Source organism: Erithacus rubecula, assembly GCF_903797595.1.
Source record: "Erithacus rubecula genome assembly, chromosome: 11".
NCBI classification, from domain to species: domain Eukaryota; kingdom Metazoa; phylum Chordata; class Aves; order Passeriformes; family Muscicapidae; genus Erithacus; species Erithacus rubecula.
This window is the reverse complement of record NC_136663.1, coordinates 24109428-24132856: the sequence shown is the minus strand read 5'-3', so window position 1 is coordinate 24132856 and position 23429 is coordinate 24109428. Positions and strand designations below refer to the sequence as shown.

Genomic DNA, 23429 nt, shown 5'->3' with positions numbered 1-23429 from the left:
GGCAAGGAAAGGGCCAAGGAAGATTCAGCCACTGGAACCACTGGCTGACATGAGGAGCAGCACAGGTTCTTGATAACTGATCTTATGAGTTAATTTTCAGGCACACCAAAGTTATACAACAATTATATGGCAAGAAGGAGCAAAGTTATCCTTGAAATTCCAGTCCAATGGCAATTTCAACAGGGTGCTTGTACCTCCAGGTCGTGTTCTGTATACTCCTCTCAATTAAACTCCTGGTAATTCCTGGAACCAGGAATGCTTGATTGGTTATATGTGCCTGTCTTTACAAAAAGATTTCCCTGAGTCCAAATCTGAGTGTGCTGGAATCTGTTTTCTTTGGACACGTTGGTATTTCAGCCAAGTGCTACCCAAGAGATGCACAGCAGAAGAGAACCTCTGCCACTCCTGGTGAGCATTTTATCTGGGAACAACTGCACTCCCAGAACTGTCCTGGGAAGATGTATTCCTCAATAAAACCTCGTGATAGCAATAACCCAACAGTCCTGGTAACAATCCTCTCACCTGCTTTTGACTTCATTACTTTTTCACTCCCACAAATTCATTTCACAGACAAGTTTAAAGGAGGATTTTTATGCACTGGCATTTGCTCGTAACTTAAGCAGTTGAGTAATTTCTAATTTATGTAGCTGTTGGAAAACATTAACCCTGAAAGAACAGTATAAAATTTGGATTTTCTTTTCCAGTAACAACAAAGTACCATTTTCACAGATTACTGCAACTGGTTATTTTATAACCTGCTCATTTGTGGCCAACTATGAAATCTTTTGCAACCAGGGTATTTTTGATTGAACTACAACATCAAACATTTAATTCAATGTTTTAGACCTTAGAGAACAAAACAATTACAAAAGGAATCAAAAGGGAAAAAATATTTTTGTATAAGTATGAAGGAGTTGATTGATTAAAAGTATTTTTATTAGGTATCCTACAAATTCACCAATAGTAGGTCAAAACCTGCAGATTTCTAACTAAACTCAAAAAAAATTATTTCTGCATTACTAAAAGATGACTAGATTGTATTAATATTACAGCTATCAGCTCTTAAACAGATATACAATCATATACCTTTATGTTGTATTGAGGCACTTAATACTCTGAGAACTGACAAAATGGATTTATAATCCCTATTACTTTCTGACATCTCTCATCCACATGGTTTATGTACAAATACTCAATGCTATTGATTACTTAATGAAAGCATTTATATGAATGTTCAGAAATATCATAGAGTTAAGGACCTCAGCTATACATTTCATGAGGATTAATGTGTTTAGTTGTAAATCCATCTGCATTGATTCACACATTCCATACATAAAGCTAAAATTATGAACCAATAAAGTCAATAAAATTTGCTCTGTCAAATTTCTAGCAAGAATGAATACATATATTTTAAACATTAATAAATCCTGGAAGCATTTTAAGCAAATAGATATATAAAGAGCTAATGCAAAGAGTACCTAGAGAACCAAGTTCAAGTGAGTGAAATTCATTTGATTCTCTGCATGCCTGAGAAGGTCAAGATAAGATTACATAAGATTATATAAAGGTACAAAGTTTATTGGCTGTGTGCAAATGTGACTTTGAAACAAAAAAGAAAGAAAAGCAGTTTAAAAAATTCTCCTCAGTACCTTTGAAGAAATAAGTAACCTCACCTTGTCAACCCCTGAAAGGTCTACAGGTAAAGAACTACAAAAATCTAAGTATAAAGGCAAAGAAATAGTATCTTAAACTTTGGTATTTTTTAATTCCAGCAAAGTGAGTCCAGTGTGTTCTGAACATTCATTTATATATCTACACGAATATTAAAAAAAAGAAAGACCCACATACAATGAAGTTGAGATATAAAATACCTGTAATTTCAACTCAGCCACTAAAATATAAAAAATGGCAGAGCAAAACTCAGGATGTTTAAAGCTTCTTTTTTGTTTTAAGACTTTTATTATTAGCCATTATTTACTTTTTTTCAGCAGCTTTTATTGGATATCTTCAGGATCCTACTCCTTATTCAAATTAAGAATGCTAATCACACTGAATTTTGATTAATGCTTTTCAGGGCTTATTCTGCTGATGGTTATTCTCCTGCGTTGGCAGCTTGACAGATATTGCCATGCACATTTAAGTAAAATAATTAACTGAACTGACTTTCCTCCCCTCTGGAAGTAATTTTGTTTATAGGCTTGCTCCCCTCAAATCTTAACCATAAATGGAAGCATTCCATTTATCAAAAAGATTGGCCACTATGATTTATAAAATTAAAATATTTAGCCATCTTTGTAGGATGGATTAAATGTCAACTGTGTCATCTAATATCAGGAAATATCTATTAAAGATACATTGGATAGTAGATATTTTCTCATAACACAAAAAAGCCGGGAAACAAAAAATTCTTAGAATATTGCCAAATAGAAAACCATGCATAATTCAGCACTCAAATTGAATTTTAATCTTTTCATAATGCTTGGGGAAATATTTTATAGTTATGAAAACTAAGGGAGATAAAGAACATAACAAACCAAATAAGTGGCTGTATGTTCAGGCAGAAATAATATAATAAGTAATAGAAATAGGTTATTTGAAGCAGTCAGAGGAATAGAAAGCATCCTGGACATTACAGATTCACATCCAAGTTCCCAGGACTGTTGAAGGAAATTAAAAAATATGGTATGAGGAACTCATGGAACTTTTAATCCTAAAAGGGAACAGTGAAGCCCTTTAAGAGTTTAAAGAGAGAAGAAGCTGAAAGCAGCAGCTGCCCATCAGCAGAGGCTGCTGCCCTTTGCTCTGATGATTCTTGGGACAATTGCCCTCCCTGCACTGATTCACTGCTGCCTCCTCGAGTGCCCATGGGCACAAAATGCTCTGTAGTAAAATCCAGCTTGTCTTCCCTACCAAGGACTAAGGGGGTTGTCAGTCTGAGAGCTGAGAGGGACAGCACCCCGAAAATCACTGCCTTTTGAATTGGTAGAAGGGTCACCACCACCACCACCAAAGCAAACAAACATCATTACAGCTGGTGTTAGCACCAAGAAGAATCCAACAGAAAGAACCAGAACTGGCATGGCATTCACTCTGTAAAAGCACAGAGTTTCTTCAGGGATGTAACAGAGATTCTCTTCTTAAATTTACAGCTACTGTTTCCCTAACGTGAGTCAAACTCTCATGGAACCATCCCAGGATACACGTAAAGGACTGTTTAAGTCATGTAATCCCTCTCAGCTGGCCAATAGGTCTACAAGAAGATATTTGTAAAAGGAAAAAAACCCCAACAAAACAGCAGTTTCACTACCCCATCCCCTTCAAAACTCTGCAAAGACACCTGCTCTACAGGACCTTCTTCTCTTGTTCCTCCTCAGTTTTCATACCTGGAATTTGTTCTCATTCCCTTAAGTACTCGGGTACTGTAGTCTTGAGCTTATATCCAAAGCAATTCCTCAGCATGTGGAGCAAATCTTTAGCAGCAGGGAAGAGCATCTACCTCTTCTGAGAATTTCAGGCCCATGTGTCTTTGAGGACAAGAGATGTGCAAATGAACTTTCTGTACAAGTTGAATCCTTGGGAAGAGCTGGGAACTCTTTCCCTCTGTGCCCCAGAGGGCTGAGCTAAGCATTTAAATACTGGTGTGTAATGGACAATGAACTTCCAAACCAGGAGAACTATTTCATTTACAGTGCCCAAGATTTCCATGTCCTGTGGCTGCCACTCATCCTGATGCAAATCCCAGCTCAGACCTTTTTGGATATTACTGCTGGCTGTGGCAGATGGTTGCACACTTAGAATTGGTAATTAGTAATGAAAAGAAAACACAGAGTGGGAAGGGGAAAAAAAAAAAAAAAAGAAAAAAAAAAAAAAAAGTTGTTTCTCTTTTACTGTTATTTTTGCTCATTTTCAGCCACACTGAAGATCCTGCTCTCCTGGCAGTGATTAAGATTGGCTGTTTTTCCTGCAGCATTTGATTCATTTTGCTTCATAGGTAACTGGATTTTGTTTGATAGTTAATTTGTAAATTTTTCAATTCTTCAAGGGCTAGAAATTAGGAAGATAGGGTCTGTCAGGAAGGTTAGTCCCTCTTTGCTGAGCACAGGAAGAAGGTTATGCATTCATAAAATAGCATTTCTAAAGGGGAGACTGGGAAAAAAGCCAAGGAACTGCTGTCAGCAATTCACTTAAAGACATGAAAAGTAGATCTAGGGCTTGAGTAATCATTAACAGAGCAGTGGGTTCAAATAACTCTTTAATATTTAATTCTGTATGTATAATTTTAAATCCATTACACTTTTGATATTTGCAGATCTAACAGTCATTTATTTGCTGCAATAACATGGCCATAATAATGAAGTAAAAGATGCAGTACTATTCCAAGAAAACCAGAGAGGGAGGGAAGATGGTTGGGAATTCTTGGCTGTTTCTATAGCAGTAGAAGGTAGATGGTCAGTTTTCCCCAAACAGCACTATTTTGTGTCACACACTTCACACAGACCAAAAATGAACTCTGACATATTTTCTCATTATTGGGTTTGCCTCGTTACTGCCGAAAACATGGAAACTGTTTTATTTATCAAGGAAGCAACTGCTCCCCCTTGGAAACCAAGAGACATTATTGAAATTGGCCCCAGAACTGAGCCATTGCAGCTGTCCACTCTTTCAAGCAATCAGATCTATTAACAAGAATAAATTTTAAAATACACATTCCCTACCCGTGCCTCTGAAAAAACAGGATTCACTGACATCATAAAATGTAGCCTATTATTCTTGTCAATCATATAGTAAATATGAAACCACATAATAATTTTCTGACTATCAGAAATGCCTTCAAAAAGGCTTTTTAAAACAAAGCTACTTTCCTGATTAAAAGGGAGAGTAAATGAGAAAAAAATTGTTGGGCCAGGCCCACGTGTGACTTATTGGGCTAGATTCATATTACCTTCAGTCATTTAGCAGAGCAGTGATAACTTATTGCAGATGAAAATCTGACATCATTTAAACTGATCTTGTCCATTTTCTTAATAAACCACAGCTAATCTATTAAGTGCACAAATGGCCTCTGGACTATTGCCATGCCAAGAATAAATAGTGTCTTCATGAAAAGCTTTCTGAAAAACATTCAGAAGAAGGAAGCAGCAGAAAGCAGAAAATGCCAATAGGTGCAGCTCTGACACGAGTAATCCTCTTCAGATGTGTGTCAGTGCAAGTCAAACGTTCTAATGTCAGTGATGAGGTCATTATTAGAACAGAAATCCCATGACAATTGCAGTACTTTTGGCAAGAGAAATAGGAAATACAGGAGCCAGACCATAAATACACACATTTATTTGTGGTGCAGCAGAAAAGGCATCCTCCGTTTAACTTTAAAAGCCTACAAATTACATTAAAATGGTATTTCCATTGCCTATGATTAAGCCCACTTAGACAGAAACAGCCAAAGTCTTTGTGTATAACCTCTTGGACATCTCTACTGAAGTGCACAAAAAATGAACAGCTGAGAATTCTCTGTCCCCTGCAGGAAGGGCTCAGGCCCAGCACATGGAGCACTGCAGGTTGCATTTTCTTGACATAATGCACTGATTATCTGGAATAATTTGAGAGACAACAGCACATGAGAATTGTGTCTTTAAGTTCCATTTCAAGTACAGACTGTGATAAACAAAATAGCAAGAAATCTAAAATGAAATGCCTGTGAATTAAGACAATTGAAGAATTGCAATAAGCCATGAGAGGCAAACAGCTCCCTCTCAGGACTGACCTACATCCTTTGAATGTCCACAGTAAATAAAATAAAACAGTCTGAGGGTTTTAAGTTGCTAAGAAGTTTTCCTTCAAGGAGATGAATATACACAGACATACATCCTGTATTTTTCCTTCAAGGAGATGAATATATACAGACATACATCCTGTACTTTGACCAGTTTGGACAGGGCCCTGAAACTGATGCAAGCATGCTTCTGGAAAATGGGAGAAGCCAGCCTTCCAAACCAAAAGAAAACACGAGGCAGAAAAAGTTCAAATGAATGTTGGAATATGAAAGAGGAAGGATTGCATACATTGCCATTATCAGGATTGTACAGGGAACATGAACAACAGCAATAACATTTATTTCAACAGATTCCTCCACTGATGTTGATGGACATCAAATGATGAATGGTAATCAATTTGGGCACTTCTTAAGTGACTGCCCAAAATCTGGGTCAGATGAAAGAATTAAATTTTGATTCTGAGGTCCTCTGGGCTCTAATTCCTTCTAAGAACAATTACAGATACATACCCTAGCTCAAAGAAGAAATTATATCAATTTATAATTCTTCAATAAGAACAAAATAAACTGAATGTATGGAAAAGTGGCTGCCAGGTGAGGTGGAAACACCAGCTATCAGTCAATTCAGGTATTTGCTGACAACTAATGGAAGAAAGGGAACACTCCTGTCCCTCCTTTCCTCAATGTTTCCATTCAATATTTCCATTGTCATCAGTAAAATAGCATGTAGTGGCTTAAGTGCAGAACACTGAAATATTAATTCCTGTGCCCTAGTTCTGTGCTCTGTGCACCCTCCTGAAGTGTGCTAAGTTACTTATTTTGGTTGCCTGATAAAAAATTTATCAATTCTGACCAGTGCAAACCTCCTAAAAAGCCTGGTTTTACTCAAGGGACAGCTAAAGAGCCAACACAATGCCAGCAGCTTTAGTGCACACAGAAAGCAGAAAACCACAGGGCAATATCACAAACCCAACAGTTTTCAATAAATCACAGGGAAAGACAGCAGTTCCTTCTTCATATGCAAAATACTGAACATGTTGATTCTGAACATTTCTCAAGATGAAGACAAACTCAGCATAAATATTATGACTGTAGCAATCACAGAACTACCTGAAGTGCTCAGCTTATCTCTCCTTCTTTGTATTCGGGCTTCTGTTTCCTAGAGTTTATCTACTGACTTATCAATCTCCAATGTCAATTATAAACCAACATCAAGAAAGACTATTTCAACACTTTAAATTACTTCCCCTTAGTTTTAAGAAACAATGACTCAGCTTTCTCTTTTTTCATTCAAAGCCAAACTTTCATTTTTTGAATCTAGATTCACTTCTCTTCTGGTGTTTGGATTTTTATTATCATAGCAACAGAGTTCAAAATCTCCCATTTTCATAATAAAAATATCCCAGAATTAATTAATAAATATTTGATGTTATTTATGTATGATTTAAACTTGCAATCTGAACGTAAGTCAGTTCCTTCTACAATTAAGAGTCAGTTTCAAGGCTGAGTGTGGGAACTAACTTCATCTTCAGTACAGCAATTTCAAAAACTCCTAGGAAGTTGCATGCTATTTTAAACAATGTATGTTATTTAAGCAAAGTAGCTGTACTTCAGTCCCTTATTCTGGGTCACAGACCAATTCACACAGAAATTGCACCGTGGGCAAAATGTTACTGAAAATTCAGATTAATTTTAACAACAATGCAAATTTAAGCACTACATTAGCTGCACCATGGCAGTGTTGTCCTTCCAGAAAGTGCTTCCTGAAAATCCCAAATACACCCAGCCTGTGGTCCAGATGCCTCACCCCTTTATCTTGTGCCCCTCCTCCAGTGTTATTTTAAACCTCAACAAACCTTCATGTGCTGAGGCAGCTCAAGACACAGCAAAAGAATTAACAATGTATTTCAGGGTGGTCCATAGCTTTTTGACTTCAGGGTTTATTTAATACATTTAAATACATTAAATACATTTTCTGAGGGTTTTTTTTTTTTTTGGAGTTTTTCACTAAAAAAATTCTCTGTCTGTTCTGAGAAACTGCCCTACTTTTTGTTTCTCACTTCTCAGGAAGTCAGGCCACCAGCTCTAGACCTGCAGTCACAGCATCAGGACAGACAGACGTGGAAGTGTTTGTCCCCTGAGTGATTTATGAAGATCCCATGATATTGAAATAAAAAATTTAAAAATCAATGTGCAAAGGGGAGTTACTTCTAGACAGAATTCTGCTCAACCTAGCCACAGTCACTGGCAAGGAAAGTTCTAACCAAATTAACTTCTCCCTGTATGTAAAACCAAGCAAACCACTACATGAGGACTCAGAAGAAAGCTGTGATTTTTCTGCTGTGCTTTCACATACACAGAAAAGCACTTTTCAGTAAACAGTAGGCAGGGCCTGCTACTTCAGTCTTGCAAATTAAAGGACTGTTTTGTTTTCAGTCCATCAGCTCAGCCCCACACCCAGCAGCCCTTGGCTCCTGCTGTGCCACTGATAATCTGCCATATGTGGCACATCCTATGGTAGCACCCCCAGAGAGATGCACGGAAATCAGCACTGTTGTATTTTGTAAAGGGCACTGAAAACTGACAGATGGCAACAGCTGGGGCAAATTCCATTCAAGGAAGCATTTTTTAATCAAAAATTTTATACAAAGCGTATGGGGCTTTTCATTGCACATGATTTCTCTTTCATTGCACATGATTCCCACTGCTTTTCATGCCACACACAAGGACAGACTGAAGCAGAAATGGGCAAATATCCATCTGAGCCGACAGAGTTGCAGAATTTTGCCCTTTGCTCTGTCCAGTGTTAGTGGAGCGCTGCAGAGGTGAAGCCCTGGGAGAAGAGGCCATGCAGAAACACAGATCCCAGCCCCAGGGAAGCTGCCAGTGGGGATGTAGAAGCTTTGCTGTCCTAAATGATGTATTCTAGTCCAAAAGCATCTAAAAGCTGATGTTAAACTGCTGTCATCCTTTCAATTCTAGCACGCCTATTAATTACAGTGGTATATTGAATTTCATTTCTGTGCTCTGGATTCCACACCACATACAAGGCTCGTTGTTCCTGCCTTCATTCATGACTTTTTTCATTAGCACACCTGGAAGCTCTCCAAGGCAGCCAGCAGTAAGGAGCAGAAGTCTTGTCAGAAATATCCATTAAATCTGTCACAGGCACTAACAAATCAATCAAGTGCCAATGAGCCTTTCAGAAATTTTTTTGAGCAGCTGGTTAAAAAGGGACCCACCTGACTTGAAAACTTTTCAGCAACAAAACACACTAGACCTGACTTGTTGTTATTACATCCACTGCCACACAATCACAGTTACTGAGATTGCTTTGTCATGTGACAGGAGTAAGTTAATTGTAAATGCTTGAACTAAATTTAAGTTTAATTAATTAAATAATTTTAAAGTAAATTAGTTAAATATAAATAGTTTTTTATGGAGATGAATTCCTATAACTGGCTGGCAATTGCTCTCACTTGTTAATCCACATTGTTTTTCTGTTCTTTTAATCTTTATATAAGGGGCAAGTAACTTAGAGTACATCATGGTATTAAAAAACGATAAAAAAATCAGAAATTTAAAAATTAAATTTTAAAAGGTAAAGTAGGTTTGTCTTGCAGTCTGTTTATATCACCATGGTAATTGCACACCAACTGGAGTCACAGTCAATGAGGTAACTAAAAACCAATCACTTCATGGAACTAGTTCTTTTTCTCTCAATCTTTGTATAGTTTTCTAAACCTCAAACAAGAGACAGTGCTGTGAGGGAAACTGGCTATGTTGTGAAATACTTTATTACAAAAACAGTGTAAGGCAAGTGTTTGTGTGGACAAAGTGCAGAGGCTGGTTAATTGGGCCCAAAAGCTGCTATTACACCACACAAGTTGCACAGTACCCTGCATCATAAACACCTGTAACACACCTGACCTAAAACAAATTATATATTTTCCCAAAACATTCTGAACTCTACTATGTTTATGTCCACCCCCCCCACGATGGAGGCAACAAACCAAAAAAAAACCCAATATTGCTTCCACTGTACTTTCTACACTGCCATTCAGTCTGAGAAAAGAGTCACCCTGACATCAGACAACATTTAAAGCAACATAAAGGCTTGGTCCATTTAATTCAGAAGCACTGGGCTTCATTTATAAATGGAGAGGTTTTTCCAAATTTCTGAATGAAACTGCCACGTGCCAGTCTGGGGTCACTGTTACATCCCCTATAAACACACCTGTATCATAAATGGTTATGGAACAGAAAACAGCTGAGAACAGCAAATCCTCCTTGTGCTGGGGCTGCACTCAGAGATGCTCAGTGCTCCACAGTCACTCAGATAAAAGCACTTGGGAGAGGTTTTTTTATAATCTAAACACACAGAAAAAAGAACAGTGGAGGAAACCACAGGCCAGGAGAACAAATTGGTTTGATCAATTTCACGCAGCCAGAAAGGGAGAATGGAGCAGAAAATCAATGACCTAAACCACCTGTCCAGAGTTTGAATTCTTTATATTCTCCTTCGCTTTCTTGCTCCATAAAAGTAGCATCACATGCATTTTTTAGGAGGTCCTAGAAAGCAAAGGGATCAACAGCACTTTCAGGCTATTTGGAGTGTTTGTTCTTGTCCAGAATTTTTTTTTTTCAGTTGAGTGGAAAGAAGTAGGTTTAAGGAAAATTGGGGGTTCTTATCTATTTTGTCCACAAGAGAATTGTTGACCAATAAGCCTAAGGAGCTCTAAAGAATAAATAATTACCTATTCAGGCTGTTCTTTTAAAATGTTTTAAAGATTTACAAACCATTACAAGCCAGTGACATGTCCCTGCTGCTTTACACTAACTCAAGTAGTTCCAACCTGAGGAACACATTTTAAAGCCTTCTGATTTTATTTTTAAAGCAAGCTGGAATCCTGCAGTGCCAATTTTGTTGCAGTAAACTTTTTGGTGGCAAAAATTCCAATTCCACTTGTTGAGTCACTAACACTTCCTTGTGTTATAAATTGTTTTCCTAGGTCTGTATAAAAAATGCTGCATGCAGTCCTTTTTGATTTTTTCATCATTCACCTTGGTATGTGACAACACAGGAACCCACACAGAAAAGGAAGTATTTATATAAAGGAGTGAGATGTAATTGAATTAATGGGTGGACCACAGATATAAAGTGTGAAGGAAAATATTAGAGTAGAATTTGCTTTATTTGACTCAGTTTGTTCCTTCCTTTGAGTCCTCATACTGCTCATTGAGCCCTTCCTCAGAGGGTCCCTCCTGTTATTGCAGTAATGGAAGTAAAGATGGGTCCAGATTTTGGATTCTCAGGTTCACACACACTGGAGAGCAGAAGTGAGCAGCTCAAGTTACTACTGAATTCAAATTCAAATAATGAAGAGTATCAAACTACACAAGAAGAGAATGTGTCCTGGGTTATCATTCTTGTTTGCTTCAACTGGCTTACTGTAAATCTTCATGGCTTAGAGTTATGCTTGCTAGCATCATTTTTAACATAATTTCATTTATAAAAATACATGTTAGAAAATGCCCATTTCTACATGAAATTGTGAAAACCTAAGCAGTTATGATCACCACTGCAATCTTAATGATGAGGGATTACTAGAGCAGCTCTAAATTTTTCAGCCGCTCACATTGACTTTAATATATGAGCCTGTTCAGACCTCAGGTAACCCTCTATGTATCACCTGAACCACAAGAAGAGAATTACTCCTCATCTTTTTTACCCCTAAACAGATGAGTTTCCTATGCTGTCCTTCCTGTGACTTTCAGAATTTGAAATCCTTGAGGAACTATCTCAGATTTTAGAGAACGTCTAAAAAGGGCAGAAACTGCTCTTAACGATGTAGCAAAAATCACAGTATAAAATGTTTCATTGCAGGGAAAAAACATTGCTAAAATAGTACCTCAACAAAATAAATACTTCCTGTAGCTCTTAAAATATTTTGTTGAAAAAGAAAAACGGTAATGCCTATAGTTCATTGAAATAAATGACTCCATATTTCAGCTGCAGATTCAGGCACATTGTTCACAGTGTATTTTTTAATTATAAGCAATGGTTCTCATACAGCAAAGCTTCATTAGTTTCAAAGGAGTGTGACACAAAATCTAGATCCATCCTCACAGCACAACAGCAGCAACAGCAGTCCAAATCTTTGGACTCATAGGCTTAGCAATTTCAGTATTCCCCACTCAGGTTTCTCTCTTGTGTTCTGAATAGCCCAAAAGTTTAACAATTCACACTATTTTCCTGGAACCTTCAGTGACAACCTGTTTTAACTAAACAATTTTTTACTTAAATGGTTATTTAGTGCCCTTCAGGGTTATAAAATGCCACATTCTGTCCCTGTCCCATTGTGCAGGGTTGCAATCCACTGTAATAATATCCTGCCCATTTTTCTAAAGACAAAGTCTTGTGCATAAACAAAACTACTCAAAAGCAGTTCAAATGTATCTCAAATCACTATTTTCCATAAGTAGTTTTAAAAGTCCAAGTGGATACCATCAGACTGGAATTAGTTGGTCATTTTCCTTGCTTCTTTCTAGCTTCAAGTAATTTAGCAAATTTAGGTGTAATGAAGTATCTCAAGGTTCCAATTCATTATTGGTTTTATCTGGCAGGTGGAACTTGCATTCACTACCCTGCATGTAATTCTCCTTTTCTCCCTAGCCCCTTTCTGCTGTGATGATGGCCCCTCAGCAGCCACTAAAAGCTCCATCAGAGCAGCCTGAATCTTTGACCCTTTAGTCTTCCTTGGACACACTGATGTCACCTACTATTATTTCACAGCTGTAAAAATGACTAAGAAGGGCAATCACAGAAAATAATCAAACCCCAAAGCCCTCAAACCCCTCATCTCTGAGCTTCAGGGACTAACAGAGGTCACTGTGAGAGTGATTGTTTTTTTTGGGGCAGTCTAAATCTGAAACCTGAGCATGTTTATCACTCTTTACTGGATGATGAGCAACATCCCCTAAGTCAAAAACAGCATCCCCAGACTTCATTGTGCTATTACCAATCTTTTATTTTACCTTAGAATTGAATCACTGTGAAGAGATTTTTTCTTTGCCTTTGAAGGCTAGAATCTTAACTAATTAAGCTACAGTAATAAATTTAACTTTCAAAGCTAAAAATTAAAAATCATGTAAAAAATTTGTTATAAACAACTGCAACACTCCATGGCTTTACCTGCATTTCTAATTTTTTATTTCATTTTCACAGAGAATTATTTAACACCAATGAATTCTGGGCATACTGAACTGACTTGTGTTCTAAGTCCAGCTGACAGTGAGTAGAAATGATAATATTCAAAATGACAATTTTAAAATAACTTTTGTACTTTTAATGTTGTACCAAAAGGATAGCTGCTGTTATTAATGCCACTGCTTATCAATACACACAAACAAACAAGGAGGCTGGACAGCATCACAGTTTGAAGCAGAGAAATGGGATTTTGTGTTCAGCCCGTGGGTGTAAGGGGGCTGACAAGCACTGGATTTGTTGTGGTGCAGCTGAGAATACACAATCCTCTGACTCTAAAATAAAAAAGCAGATTTGGAGAGTTTTTGGTTGCAGGTTGTAGTTCAGTGAATATTCAGACATCCTTCCTGGCTGGTTTTATTGTCTCCTTATTGTTTACAGTGCTTTTAGCACAGCCAAAATACAGTCAGAGACTGGGACTCCATCTGCCCAGGAGTGGAACTGCTTCTGAGACACAGATTACTGGTCTGGGGGGAGCCAGACCTCTGATCTTGCTAAGAAAGGCTCTCTATAATTTATCAAGAGCATAAAAGCAGCTAAAGATGTAATGGTATATACCTGGTACAATTACCCAGCTCAGTCTCACTGGGACACAAGGCACTCAAATGTGACTTTCTCAGCCCAGAAGTGGGGGCACAGTGACAAATTTGGCTCTTCCAGGATGAGAAGGGACATCCATCACCTCACTGCCCTGAATGTAACCTCCTGCTCCAGAAAACACCACGAACAGCAGAAACCCCCTCCACACCAGGCTGCTTAGGATGCTCACTGTGCTTTCAGAGAGTAAGATAAAAGCACAAAAAGAGTGGGAATTATCTGCCCTGCCTTGTGGAATAGAACTAATACTAATGGGCTAAAAGCACTGTATATCAAGTTCAGACCAAGCTTCATGGAAAACCAGGAGCTTGGAGAAGTGTGCAATAGATCACCCAGGGAAGCTGTTGCATCTCTGCCACTGCAGATCTACAAGATTAGGACAGAAAACTATTTCTCAGGAAAGACAAGAGTCCTGTCTTGGGCAGGAGCATAGACTGATGACATCCTGCAATTCCCTTCAGATCTATTTTTGTACAGCATTGCTGATGAAACGTAGTTGCTGTTCCTGGAATGCAGATAGATGCCTCTTCCAAAATCCTTCCATAACTTCACGGCATTTTATGAGGGAAAGAATCCTGACAAATTGATTCAGTAGATCTCACCTTGTTTTTAGCCAAACTATCCCTAAGTCTGAAAGTCAAATCCTGGAAGTGGTTACCAGCCTCCCCACCAGAAAGGGAGCTGACTATTGCATAGCTGTGCCAGTGGTGTAAATGGGATTAAACTTACATTCCTTCTTTTGGGTACATTTTATCAGATTTTTTAAAATAGAGGTTGCATCCATGGATGTCCCTAAATCACCTAAGTCCACTTTGCACCAGTACAATGCTTTTAGTTTCTTTGTGGGTTTTGTAGGGGTTTATTTTCTGGGGGGTATTTTTGGCCAAGGGCAGGGGAAGAGGGTCAGGGAATGCCTCTGATACCCTGCAAAGGGCTCCAGCATGCCATGGTGAGCTTAGTTATTTTAAAGGTCTGTTGTATTTCAACACCAGTCTGTGAAAATCCTTTTTGGGCCAGGACTTGAAAAACTGAGATATGGAAAACTGCTGATCCTGAACCTTCTCACACTCACAAGGTTATACTGGTATTTTCAAGCCTTCCTTCAAAACAAGGAGATAAAAAAATACAATTGCATAAAACAAGAAAGTGAGGTATGCTTATACCACAATAATTTTAAGAACCAGGACTTCACATATACTTCAATTATTTACAATAAATTTGTTAAATAAAGAGACACCAAAAGCCATTCACTGCAATCTTGTGAAAGTCTTCATGCTCCAGTTATGAAAAATGCCGATCGCATTTGACAGCCAGCATTTTCACAGGCCCATTTAGTCCTATTAGTCTCTCCTTAGTCCTTCCTGAAACACAGACCTGTTAGGAAGGTAACTGCACAGAACACTCCTTTTTCTCCAGTCATCACCCTTGATGTTAAACATTAGACAGAGGCAAAAAAAAAAAAAAAGCAGATTACAGAAATTTTCTCCTGTGACCACTCAGGTTTGATGTGCACCTAAAAGGGGTTGACACCTTAGTAGCCAGGGGAATGAAAAATAGCAGAGGTATTAGGAAAAATGGGAAAGTTTCCATGTTTGCAGCTTGGAGTAGGCCTGTGACACAAGTAACATTTAAACTAAAAATACAGAAAATGTATCAAAGCACTGAGGGCAGATAAGAATCACTGAATAGCAAATACCTCTTAACAGCTTAGCTCTGCCTAATAACAAAGCAGTTACTTGGTGTAAATTATTTGCCCAGGTGAAAAATGCATGAATTACCTGTGCACCAGGGCAAGGAGCAAGGAGTAGGTGCAAACACAAGGACTAAGTTAAGCACATGTCCAAAACAATTTGCCTGTAAACTATTGCAGGGATTGTTGCAGAGGAAGAAATCACACAAATTTAATTTTACTACAATTCACTCAAGGACATCTCAACAGACATTTCAGCACAGATCAGAATCTGCCCTGAAATATTCTTGAATCTGAACCCATTAAAAAATAACCAACCAACTAAACATGGAGAACTTTTCAAGTACTAGAGTCTTTTTCTTCTCCAATAGTTGTACAAAATACTGAAAATATTAACAGGCTAATGATAAAGGAACTGTTGGAGCTCTGATTGTCTGTTACAACTGAAGACTGATATCTTATACAACTGGAATTTCCACATTTAAATAAAATATGGCCATAAAAGATATTCCACATTACCACACTATTAAATGCACAGCTACTAAATATTTTTTATGTTATATCGGTATCCATTTCAGTTTTCTCCTGCTAAATACATGATACAAATTGAATTTTCCATTAAAACCTTTAATAAATTAATGATATTATGAAACCAAATAAAAGTATCTGATATTAAAGCAAAAAATACAACAGAAATAATAAGTTCCTCCAATAATTTAAGAAAATAGGAGGTTTTTTAAAAAGTGCATAGAGGTTATTCCAAAAACATAGGGAAGCAGGGCCTTCAAGGGAATGAAGGGTTCATTTAGTACTACAATATTATGCCTGACTGCAGCACATGAGGCCAAATATTAGCAGGAAATGACCTCTTAATATCAGAGAATACACAGAAATAATTTACCCTTGTAAGAAGTAGATACTTCTCACAATATAAATACTTCCAATCAATAAATGCAGAAGCCAAGTTAAAACAACTGTCTAATGTAACCTTTATCATAAAAGCCAGTCTGTCTGTGTAAGTTCATTATTTCAAAGGATGATTTTCTACATGAAAAATAAATTTAAATTTAAATTTAATGAAAAACATGTTGATTCTCTCAATGTAAAAACCGAAGAAAATAATTAGGCTAACAAATTCCCAGTCAGCAGAGATTGCAGTGTCAGTGACAACAGCATGTGATTAACATCCCTAGAAGGGTCGAAAGGGAATGCAAGCAAAAGAACCAAATCTGAGATGGAACACCTACAATGATTGAATAATTGAAAAAAGGAAAAAAAAATGACAAGGGCATCTTTTCACTAGGAATTGATCTTCAAGCAGCCAAGAATCACTGGGCACCATGAGTGACAAACAAATCTCAATATTAAAATGGGAGTCAATATATAAAAACCATTTGGGAACCCCAGTTTAGCAGGGTAGGAGCTGGTGCCAGTGTATGCTTTTGGGAAAAGTGACTGAAAAGAATTCTTTCAGGATGCTGTAAAATGCTGTTTGGGACAAGCACCTGGACTTCTACTCCCTGAAAACCAGGATACTCATCTTTACCAGTTATTTTCCTTAGAAAAGGGGAAGATTATTAAGGAATACCATCTTTTTAACAACTACACCACCTTAGGATTTTCAGAGCAGCTATGAGCTTTACTATTCTCCCCTTTCTTCAACAAGTATTTTTAATGAAAGAGGGAATTTAAGAGAAAATTTGCTCAATGTGCTGAAGTGCCATATTCTGCTTAAGGGACTCAAGACAGAAAAGGTGTCAGGTAAAATAGACAATACAAATGCAAACTTGTGTATGACACATCTATCATACAGCAACCTGAGCAAAAATGTTCAAAACCTCAGTTCAATTTTCTGCCCAACTCTTGACAGTTATAAAGTACTTCCACAGCAAGATATAATTTGAGCAACTTTAAGTATTTGTCAGACATTTTGTCCATAGCCAGGGAGCAGAACAGGAAGAGAGAAAGCAGGGGCTGATACTGCTGAACAGAATTAATTATGTATTATTACTTTAGGCAATTGCAACGATTCATTTCTAGAAAAGCAAATTCAAGTGTAATTGTGTAATTATTGTATTTTCATTAAAAATATATTTGTAGTGGGTGCCTGCTGTATTATTCTCTTTATTCTGTTCTGCTTCACAACAAATCCAGTGTAAGAAACACTTCAAGATCTGTGGGCCAACAGTCAGGTCCTGAGTACTCAGACACAACCTTTACAAGTGTCCTTTAATTACACTGGAAATTCCTTCCTTACAAATGCCAATAAATGCAAAATGCAGTCCAGAGGCTGCAAGGCTGCTGCTCATGGACATTCCTACCTGCAAAGGGAACAGGTGCATCTTTATCCAAAGCAACCAGGGGAGGGTCCAAAATCACAGTGTCGTTGTTTTCAGTTATGATTCCATGGTACGAAGTCTCAATCCAGGGTTTGTGTTTGTTCACTAGAAAAGAAAAAAAACATGCCTAATTAATTTGGTTTGTGTTTCATATCCATTCAGCTCATTTTATCTATAAAGAGAAATTATTGAACATACCTCCAATATTAAGCCACTCAAAAGCCACAAACAAAATCCCCATAATAAACATTCAAATGCAAAAGAAAATTTACATCCACATTGTACTGCACTGATGAGAAAACCAACAGTTGCAGACATCCCTCCAATTAAGACACCAAAATAAAAAGGCAATTTGCAAAATATGTTTAATGAGTTCTAAACTGTTAGCCTAATTAGGTTCAGACACTTTTGAAGGAATTATTTTCAGTTGCACAGCCCTGATGCCAGAGAAAGGGAATCCAGAGAAACCCAGCTTAAGACACAAAGCACAATGGTGGGTGAGAACACTCAACTCTTGGTCACCATCTCCCTTTGTATTTTTGAAACAATACCTACAGTTACTTCTGTGTTCTGGGCATTGTAGAGAAAACAAACATCTTACATTTTAATCCCTGATAAAAGTCTGCACTTCTTTACAATTTAACCAGGAGATCTGAAGTTTTTCTGGAAACACCTGTCCTTCAAATTCAGCTGTTGAATATTTGGATATCTGGTCTTGAAGCAAACAGAAAGATCACAAAAAAAAAACAAACCACAAACCACTTTAACGAGAGGCTATACCACATCACCAGACTGTGTTATTGCTGAACCTTTTCCATTTATACCATCCATCTCCTATGGACTGGAAAGGATGAAGACACAAAATAAAAAGGAAGGGAGAAATGCAAGAAGCTTAGCTTTGCTCTGCTTATAAATTGAGGTTTCTTCCTGCAGGCACAATCTGAATGTTATGTCACTGGAACTCTTACATAAGGAATACAATGGTGACAGCCAAATGAATTTCAGTTTGAGAAATGTACTTCCTCAGGCATTAGGGAGCACTGCACCAAGGAAAATCTACCCCATTTGCAGCAAACTCAGATGCAAGGTAATTTCTATACCTATTATTTAGCTGTGTGTACCAGGTGCTGAGGAAAATACCTAGTGAGTTAACAGAAATCGCCTCAAAGATGGAGAGTTGACACTTGAAATGAAACAAAAATTTAAAAAAATAATTACAAAATCAAACTAAATCCACAGATATAACCCTAAATTCTTTCATGCCTTGTAATTTCTAAAACCCCCTGACCATCCTCCCTTCTCATGAAGAAAGCAGCAAAAACCACCAAGACAATGGAGAGGGCTCTGGCCACAGGTAACTGTGAGCAATTAACAAATTATTTTTTTCACTGGCTACTTGAGAAAAGAATACAAATACATTTTTGGCAAATTGAAGTTCATCCTTTTCCCTTCTTGCTTCTTTGTTTGACCATTAGGAAACTGTGGACGTGGGAAGACTGATCCTTCTAAAGCTGAATTATTTTATATTCTAGCACTAATCTGTAAGCTTTGAGTTCATTTCTGTGTTGCAGTAGATCTTCTTTCAGAAGAAAGCATACTTATCTTCACAGTAGCTGGTTTTGCCCATTTTTGCAATAACTAAGCAACAGGAAGATTAAACTGGGGATGTGTCAGGGAAAGGTGAAATGGAAATCAGGGATCTCAAATCTCTTTATCTTGTAATGACTGTACAGCCAGAGGAGAAATTGGTGAGTTTATGTAATAGATGAAGGCCAAAATCTTGTTGATGTTGAAAAATGAGAAGTGATGGATGCAATTTCAGAGCTTTTTATGGCATTTGGGATTTTGGTCTGCAAGGCAGTTGAAGTATTCTGTGTTTGTTATTAGAACAGGTGAACTACCTGAAACATGCTGACACACAGATGTGCTCCAGTGGCACTCAGGTGTGACTCCCAGGCTCTGAGGGACACAGGCTGCACTGAGCCAAACAGCATCCCTTGGCTGCAGGCAGATGCAATTGAGCCATAAGGAAACTGTAAACAGGAACTCACATGAAAAGGAATCTCCTTATGAACTCAAATTTCAAGCACTGAATTCTTTTCATTCCTCCTGATTCTGTTAAGGGTCTGAGTTCTTAAAAAATAATCAATCAAATAAAAAAAAAAACCAAAAAACCAAACCAAACCAAACCAAACCAAACCAAAACAAAAGCACCAAAACTTTCTTCTTGCTGATTCCTACAGAATACTTTTGATGGCACTTTTACTTAAGGAACTCTCAGGATACAGTGAGTGCCTTAGCTTTCTCCAGTTAGTGTCCAATGAGCAGTAACAGCAGCCAAATCAGTGGCAGCAACATCACTCCTTAAATTATATCAGGGGAAAGAAAAGCACATTACAAACAAATGCTACAGTTTAGAACTTAGACACTGGTATTGGAAAGAGGAAAAGAAAAAAGGAAAAGCAAAATAAAATATCAAATTATTTGCAAGCTCTTATCTTGGCTATAAAATATATAAATTTTGTGTGACCTGTGGTGTGGAAATTTCACAAATAACAGAAAACATCCACACTCTTTGGAAGTGCAAAGCAATTCTTTTGCATCAGATCATCTCTCTTCAAATATTTTCATATAATGAAAATTATTGATCCTTTTACACTGTTTTGGATACTTGCTTTAAAATAAGGAATCTCTAATCCTGAGGTGAGCAGCTGGTGTTCTGGCTGGGGGGATTGTTTATATTCTCTCTGCTAAAGGCTAGTAAAAAGTTACCATAGAACTAACTCTAGAAACCACAGGCTTTCAGAAAATAATAGATTCTAAAGGAAAACCTTCATATGTAACATGATCAATAAATATTTTAAGTTTCTTACTCTGAGACAAAAGGACAACTACAAAATATTAGACTGGTTCAAGTCAGTGTTTATCTACAGGTTAACATAGCTCTCAAACCTCTCATATTTTCCCATCCCTATGCAGTGTCTTCCAAAGAACAGAATTTTCAAAATTCAAAAGTGTTTCATCTTGTCTTATTTGAGCTACTGATTCTGCTTTGGGATATGTGAGTCAGATTTTAGGTTTCCAAAAACACTGCATTTATTTAAACACCACAACAAAAAAGTTTTACTATGCTGTCCATTTCAGGCTACATAAAACTTTATGTTTAACTAGAAAAGAAAAACAAAATTCCTACTATTGAATAATTTCCATAATTTTGACTCCATACAGTGTTTATTAGGATATTTTAAAGATTAACATGTATCCTTTTGGGAATTCTTTAAAGTTTTAAATAAGATGAGATTTTTTCATTTTATCTTTAAAATGGAAAAGTCAGGAATGGTTAAAAAATATCTCAGTGCTTCTCAATAATGCTTACAAATTCAAAGTAGTCTATAAAATAAAGGCAAACTACTTCTCTTTGGTTTGAATTTGCTAAAGATGATGGAAGAGATCTATAAACATATTTGTATGTGAAGTTTTCAGGACTAAAAAAGCAGAGCCAGTTAGGCTGAAAGAGCAAATAAGCTGGATAATCAGCAGGTAGAAGTTATACAAAATATCTTTTCCCTCTTAAGGCATATTAAGTTGTAGCATGCTTATATTAACTCTAAAACTAGAAAAAAAAAAAAAAAAAAAAAAAAAAAGGTTTTGTCTTTCTCTCAAAAGATCTTCACTGGAAGCATTTATTGTCTCCTTTTCCTTGCATTTGTCTAGCTGGGTAGAAGCTGGAATCAGTACAAGGCTTGCATGAATTAAAATATATTTAATTAAGACTTTGATAACCATGGCTGTGGGTTGTCTTTTTTAAACTTGCCTCCCTTTCTGTAATTTATTAGTCATTCATAGAAACCCATACTATAAATAATTTATAGCATCTAGGATAAGGCAGTTGATCTTCCTTCATTACAGCTTGAGGTCAATCCACTGAAATTTGTCTCACAGGGCGTTTTCCTGGTGTGTCCCACCCAAGGCTGTGCTCAAAGCCTTGGGAGCAGGGAAAGCACCGTGCCAGAACAGGGTCCCTCTGTGCTCCCTCCAAGGAAAACCTGCCCCAGGACTGCAGTGCTCAAGGGCAAGGACAGCCCCACAGGAAACAGAGGGAATACAGAGAAAGGCCCAGATGATGTTCAGAACCCCCAAACCATGCTGACCTCGTCCAGTGTATTCAGGACTGCACAACATGCACAGCATTTCCCAAAGGAAATCACAGGCTGTGCATTAAATATTCCAGGTCCTAAAGGCTGGGTGTCATTAGGATATTCTGGGAGCCAAGAAAGCAGCCCTTTCTCAAGCTGCTCAAGGACAAGAAATTATAACAATAATTAAACACCTCCTGGAAATGTGACTTTTTTTTGCATAAAGCATATTTTCAAAGAGGTGTTGCCCTCTTGGACCAATGAGTCTTTTCTATTCTGTTTTGCACATACTACCCTATATAAGTGCAGTGTTTCTTTAAATAAAGCTCTCTGTCTTTTGCTTCTCCATTACACAAAGAATTATGTTGCATTATCCTTTCCACCGCTCCTACAGCCAAAATGCAGCACCTGGGAGCAACCCAGCTGTGATCTGCCAGTGCAGGAGCATTATAATAACAGAGTACAATAAGGACAAAATGCATGAGGCCACCATCTGATCAGCAAAGCCATTTCTTCTCTAAGCTGAGACCAACACTTGTTTGGGCGGGGGCAGAAGGGGAGTGCGTGGGAAGCAGCATGTGCACAAGGGACACACTACAATGGTATTTGCAAAATTCAAATGGTTTCTGATTCAAATCAGTTAGAAAATGTCACTGATCCAAAAATAACACATTATACAAGAATTGTAAAAGAAAAAAAGTGACTATTAGAAGGTTTAATTCCTGACACCAGGGCAGATTCAATATTGTCAGTCGATTTAACTAACAATTTCTAAACTTCAGGCAGCTAAAACCTGAGACAGCAAATTATAATGGTTAAGAATTGCTCTATGAATCCAAATGTTTTCTTTCTTTGCCTCCTCTAAACATCACAATGGATTTATTTTCCATTTAATTGTGTTGATAGTATGTTCTCTCATCTCTAGCTTAATGAGATTGTAAATTCCAAAACAATGGACAGAATATTTAGGTTTTCTTCCCACCTCTTTCAGCTCTAAGTCTTTTCATCTGCTAACTTCAGTGACCTCCAGCTCAGCCTGCTGGAATCCTGGGTAGGTATCCAAGACCTTCCCCTCAGAACCAACAAGCTGGGGATGCCCAGGCAGCCTGAGGGATGCAGGAAATCCCACAAACTCCTGCAGAATGTCAGAGCCTGACCTGCCTGCCCCTTGCACAGCAAGGTGTGCTGCTGGAGCCCTGCTGGGTGATGCTGCACAGCAATTCCCAAGGGATGCAGCTGCCACAGGATGGCTGCAATGCATGATCCCCCGACTGGGAAAGCCCCAGCCCTGGACACCACTGCCCTGGTGGTCACTCCTCCCTGGGGACACTGCTTTCCTGGGTAAAAACACCACAGTGACACTGCTGGGAGCAATGGCCACAGCTCAGGCTCGTTTTTCAGCTCTTTCAAAGGAAATGGCAACTAAAACCACGATTTGTCCCTTGATGAGTTTCTGTGAGCTGCTCTCTGGAGAGCTTTAACAGCCCTGGGCTCTGGACCAAGAAGGAGAAACTTGAGAGAAGGTGAGGTCAGAAGGTGATTTTGACTACAAGTGTGGCTCATGCCATGGTCATTTTCTGATGAACAAGTGAGAAGTTCTGAAGTCTCATACCCTTAACAGAAATTCACT

The 23429-nt window shown here is 37.8% G+C and overlaps 2 protein-coding genes across 3 annotated transcripts in view; both read right to left on the bottom strand.

Annotated features, from left to right (window-relative positions):
• The window catches only part of MRPS22 (mitochondrial ribosomal protein S22), a 403791-nt gene that overhangs the window by 46495 nt on the left and 333867 nt on the right, over positions 1 to 23429 (bottom strand). The window lies entirely within an intron of this gene.
• CLSTN2 (calsyntenin 2) overlaps positions 1 to 23429 on the bottom strand; it is a 318016-nt gene that overhangs the window by 153278 nt on the left and 141309 nt on the right. For both annotated transcript variants that reach the window (XM_079315409.1, XM_079315410.1), the window contains exon 2: positions 17646 to 17768. In XM_079315409.1, coding sequence (XP_079171535.1) covers positions 17646 to 17768 — 123 coding nt within the window. The remainder of the gene's footprint in view (positions 1 to 17645; positions 17769 to 23429) is intronic.